This window comes from Humulus lupulus, chromosome 2 (genome assembly GCF_963169125.1).
Source record: "Humulus lupulus chromosome 2, drHumLupu1.1, whole genome shotgun sequence".
NCBI classification, from domain to species: domain Eukaryota; kingdom Viridiplantae; phylum Streptophyta; class Magnoliopsida; order Rosales; family Cannabaceae; genus Humulus; species Humulus lupulus.
The window spans coordinates 220,623,899-220,629,381 of NC_084794.1; the positions used below are offsets into that span (position 1 = coordinate 220,623,899).

The 5,483-nt window shown below is 33.8% G+C and overlaps 1 protein-coding gene across 2 annotated transcripts; it reads right to left on the minus strand.

Annotated features, from left to right (window-relative positions):
* Positions 1-403: 403 nt before the first annotated feature.
* Positions 404-2,954, minus strand: LOC133818985 (cytochrome b-c1 complex subunit 7-2, mitochondrial-like). 2 transcript variants are annotated; one of them, XM_062252127.1, is made up of 5 exons: positions 2,662-2,954; positions 2,382-2,539; positions 1,499-1,546; positions 1,183-1,276; positions 404-737 (listed from the first exon to the last, which is right to left on the minus strand). In XM_062252127.1, the coding sequence occupies exons 1-4, from the start codon at positions 2,753-2,755 to the stop codon at positions 1,220-1,222; spliced, it is 357 nt and encodes a 118-aa protein (XP_062108111.1). In that variant the 5' UTR covers positions 2,756-2,954; the 3' UTR covers positions 404-737; positions 1,183-1,219. The 2 variants fall into 2 exon arrangements, with proteins under 2 accessions (XP_062108111.1, XP_062108110.1); XM_062252126.1 differs by lacking the exon at positions 1,183-1,276.
* Between the last annotated feature and the right edge of the window lie 2,529 nt (positions 2,955-5,483).

The window sequence follows — 5,483 nt, forward strand, 5'->3', positions numbered from 1 at the left end:
CTTATAGCAAACTTTTTTTTTTTATGTAAAATGGTCATATTGAATAGTAATAGATTCTGCTATATCATTGGCTCGGTAATATTCTTACAACATAAGCTCTTTGCCCTTTTCTATATCACTACAAAATCTTGTACAAGTAATTACTAAACATATCTTCCAGCAAAAAATGAGACAATTATTGTGCTTGGGAAGAAGTAAAACCAAATATATGCAATTTCATTTCTATATCTTGCGATAATAATGCATAGTAAAATGTTGGACAATAATGCCAGTTAAACATTAATATCAATCGCTTTCGCATAGAAATAGTTATATATTTATAGAATACTATAATAACCTTTGTTGATTTTCACGAGTTAGTTATAAAATTGAATTGAAAATAAGGTGGGGAAAACTGTTAAAATTGTAAACCAAATAGCCTTATTTTATTGAAGTATATAAAACAGAACAACTTGAATCCTTCATCATTATCGAAAATAAAGGGCAAAGCCTTATCTGGCAATCGTCCGAAAACTCTTTTCAGATACCTAAAGGCAAAATAATTGGAAATAAGCTCTAGAGGAGGAACAATCTCCACTTCCAGTATTGAAACACATCTATCACAAACGCAAACGTAACTATGCTCGGAGATCCGCTCTTAAAGATAGTTACAAGAAGCAATAACATGCTTAGGGAATGGTGCGCTGATATAGTGGCAAGGCTCCCAAAGCGTCACGCTCTGCTCTCTCCCTCTTCACCTGAATACAGCAAAAGAAAATACGCCATGTGTTACTCACAAACTTCCTCGTCTTTGACAGCTTAACATAGATTACCAAAATCTAATTAATTTCAACATCCATCCACTACTTACTAATTTTAGCATATTCTGTTATATTAAAGGTAAATAACCAGAACAGTAGTTTTTCTGATAGATACTTCTCACTGTGGACCAGAACATGGTTAAACACTCGATGCATAATCAGTTGTCTCAACATGAACATAATTTGGTTTCGGTTATTCCCATTTATATTGCAGGATTTTATCAAGAACTTCCAAATCAAATAGATCTAACCTGGTTAACAATCTCACCGGTGAAGTTATAGCTCTCCAACAAGCAACGAGGGGATAAATCCATACATTATATCAATACAACATACATATATATATAAGTTTTTTTTCTTTGAAACTAGGCTCCCACCTCACCTTACAATATTTGAGAACCAAAAAACTTCAGCAATTACTATGTAAGCACCCAGGAGGGATTCAACCTCAGAACTGGCAGGAGCAAATCACATGCCTGAACATTTGGTTTACCACTCTTAGGTATCCATACATTATATTTTCATATAGATGAAGACTTTTTTGTACCAATACAAATTAAATGTATTATTTCACAAGGTCAACAAGCGGCACAGAAATGAAATATTGCGTTAAGGATCAAATTATATATATATACATGTATATATATGTGAATTACAGCAGCCACAACGTTATTGTATAATTCACAATAAGTACTTACCAAAGCAAGCATTTCTTGAAGGTAGGTCCTAAAAGGTGTTTGCATGGCCTGAAAATGAGTAAAAAGAAGACAAACGTTTAACATCTGTAAAACAACAGCAAAACAGACAATTTAAACTGAAATACTGAAATTGGGTTCAGAGTAGAACCAGTCGCTCAGTGTAACTTCCTAGTGTTCATTGAACAAACCCAACTACCCTCATCCCACAAAGTTACAAAAAAAAAGGGTGAAGAAACCTTAGGTGATTGTGGCCTATTTCTATAGGATAATAATAATGAAAGAAAGATATTATGTGTGTTAGAAATAAATAGCTTAAACCTTAACTTGCGTTACTTATTTTTTTATATCAGGTCTTCACACAAAACCCTACAATCTTTGGCAGCAATTAGCCACTAACAAATTGCTTTGAACGTTCCCATGAATGGGAACCCAGACCTCATGAGAGAAACCTAAACTTGCATTCCATTCACATATAAAGATGGATACTCCAAATTCAATTATGCATTGATCAATGCAACACACTTCGGATACAACAATGTTCCATCTACGATAAACCAACAACAGAATGTAGAACTAGGCATATGCCAGATGCCCAGATACGATCCACTCCATAAAAAGAAGAAGAAAATAAAATTTCCACTAAATGGAGATACTCTAAGCCTCGTGAAAAGGTGACCGTAAGTTTCCGAATGCAAAATGAACGTTCCCCATTGAAAATTGTGATTCTACTACCTTAAGTATATATTCGCCTAAGTCAATTCGTTTGTCATTGCAACACAAAATAAGGAAAACGAAGATTAAATGTAATGGATCAGATTACAAACATTGAATACCCATATGATTGTTCACCAATTATATTTAAAAAAAAAAAAAAACAGCCAACCTGAAGATCCCCAGGGAGGTACTGATGTTTCATAGAAAGATCCATGGCGCGTTTGAGACGCTGATTACGGGCGTCAACTATCTCTCTGGGCAGCCGATTAAGGGCTTCCTTCACGTCCAGATCGTAGTAGGGGTCGTACAGATCGTCATATCGCAGCCCTAATTCAACAAATTGTCAACCCAAACATGACCAAATCAACCATTAGGATAAAACCATAGACACAAAATTCATAAACAGAGACAGAATTAGGGATTTTTTTCGGGGGGAGAAGAGGGCAGACCGTAGTTACGGAGGCTTTGGGAAACGGATTTCATGTGCTGAGCAGCCAACCAGTTCTTCTTCGGATTCAAAAGAGTTTGCAAAAACGAAGACATTTCGTCCCCCTCTTACTCTGTCGTTCTCAGCGGAGCTCTTGGCTATGGCTGTCGAATGCCAAACCCTGGTTTGTTCTGGAAGAATCGGCGAGTCCCGATGAGTCGAGATTGTGGCTAGCTAATCAATGAGTTTTCATCGAAGAAAAATAAACTGAAAGAGAGACCTGTGAAATGGGCCTTCGACGTAGGGCTCTCCATCAAGACATCGGTCACAAGTACTTATTGGACCAGAACCTAGTTGGGCCTGGGCATAACATTAGACAAATTTACGGGATAATTTGAAAAGTATCCAAATTAATCAACCAAAATTAGTCACTAAATACATTTATTTTAATATTAACCATATTTTTCATAGTACCCTTACTCAAAAAATATTGTATTGCGAGTGTTCGAGCAAGAAAATGGTATAACAGGAACAATAACTAAAATGCTGGGTATGAAAAAAATGAATTTCAAAACATAGCTAAAATGGAGAGAAGATCACTTAAAATGGTACCCTACGCAATTTCCTTAAAATTTCAGCCGACAACATTTTATAAATTTTATTTACAATAATAGCGTCACTTTTTTTATTGACAAAACTAACAGATTTTTATATATGGATAACTATATATATATATATATATATAATATTACTAAGTGCAAGCAGTGCAAGCAACGTACAATGCAAAAGTTTGTTTAATTTTATTTAAAAAATTTATTAATTATTTTTATTAAGTAAATTTTAAATAAATAAACAATATTATATATAAAAAAATGACATAAACATATTAAAAAAAAAACTAAAATATTGTTTATGATTTTTGAAAAAAAAATAATATGATAACATTTTAGATCACAAACTACTATATTTAAGGTACAAAACATTCAGGTTATTATTCAAATCACACCTAAATGATTAGATAATAAATTTGCTTATTATTGATAGAAGATAAATGTTATTCTAATTTCTTATTTAGTTACATAATTATACTATTTGAACACATATGACACTTATATATAATGTAATATTATTGAAATAAATTTTTTTTATAACATGTGAATTTATATTAATATAATTATTAAATATCTAGTTTTGCATTAAATATTATTATAATAATGATATTATATAATATTTGAATTTATATTAATATAATTACTAAATATTTATTATAGCAAAATTTTATAAAAATTAAGATTATATATTATTATTATAATAATATTTATAATATTTAAATTTATATTAATATAATTATTAAATATCTAGTATTGTATTATATATCATTATAATAATGATATTTTATAATATTCTAATTTATTTAATGTAATTAATAAATATCTAGTTTTGTATTTATATATTATTATAATAATGATATTTTATAACATTTGAATTTATATTTGTTGACCAGTTCTTTAGCCAACTAACCGACGCGGAGTCAAAATAATTAATTTGAGAGCTTTCAGTAGAGTAATCAATGAACAATAAATGAGCCTAGAACCTAGTAATGATGAGCAATAAATAATAAAGAACACTATAATTTATAGAGATTCGGCTCCAAAGATTGGTATTGACCTACTTCCTCTTATATTTGTATTAATCTTAAAAGTTTTTACAAGATCACATGGGATTACAAGTGAATTTCTATGTGTAAAAGACAACACAATGAGGCAGAGTCGATGCTAGGTATGAAAATAGGTTGTCCGGTATGTTTCTAAATACTGGTCGGTAGGCAAGTTCGTGAACTCCCTCAACCGTGGTGGAGGGTTTGTATTTATATTGTTATGTAGGCCCAAGGGTTGCACACAACATAACTAATGATTGAAAATTCTCATTATTCCCGCAGGTATTTACAGTCCTTGTTGTTAGGAGGCTTGACCGAGTATTCAGGATTGTTAGGTGCCTTCTGCGGGTGGTTATGCAATTCTTTAGGACTTCTAAGGGAGAGTGTAACTTCTTCTCACCGACCAGGTTTGACTGTCCATCATACCGAGCAACTGAGCCTCTAGTGGTAGTATGCCGAGCAGTAACTTGTCGTATACCCTGCAGGTATACACCGACTAACCTGCTGGGAGGTCTGCCCTGTCTACTCAATGTGTCCAAGCTTAGTGTTACCTCAGATATGTCAATTTTTGGGATAACACTTGCCCCCCAAGTTTGCAATGGTGCTAAGCAGCATGGAAACTTTCTTCTGGGGACCACCATGTCTAGCCTGGTCAGGGGTTTATGCTCCTTGCTACGTGGCATAGCGTCTGGTACAATTAATAGCCTTAGTATTTCTTTAAGTTTCCAAGAAATGACTTTTTACTCTTTCCCGACTCTTTTTGAAACCATAAAGCATCATGATGGCCAATCTTAAAAACTGTATCGACGGTTGTGCAGTTACCGAGAATGGGTTGATATGTGAGGCGGTTGAGGAGACGTGATTGGTGAGAGAGGTGGACTAACAGCAGCTGAGGAGACTGCTGAGTGGACGGATGCATTAAATTGTGGTAGGGCGAAGCTCTTTTTTCACCTTCTTCTTTACTTTATGCAAACCAGAGCCAAACCAAAAACCCTAAACCTCCTCCTCCCATTCTGTTCGAGAGCTAGTCCATGCCCCGACTTCTGTGTCTCACCGCCTTCACACCACAAACACGTTTCTGGCGCCATACTCCTGCAGCAAGTAAGTTTCCAAACTTCTCTATTTAACTTGGCATTGTGTATGAGAATTTTTTTTCTTTTTTCTCTGTCTGTGTTCTATACTGTAGC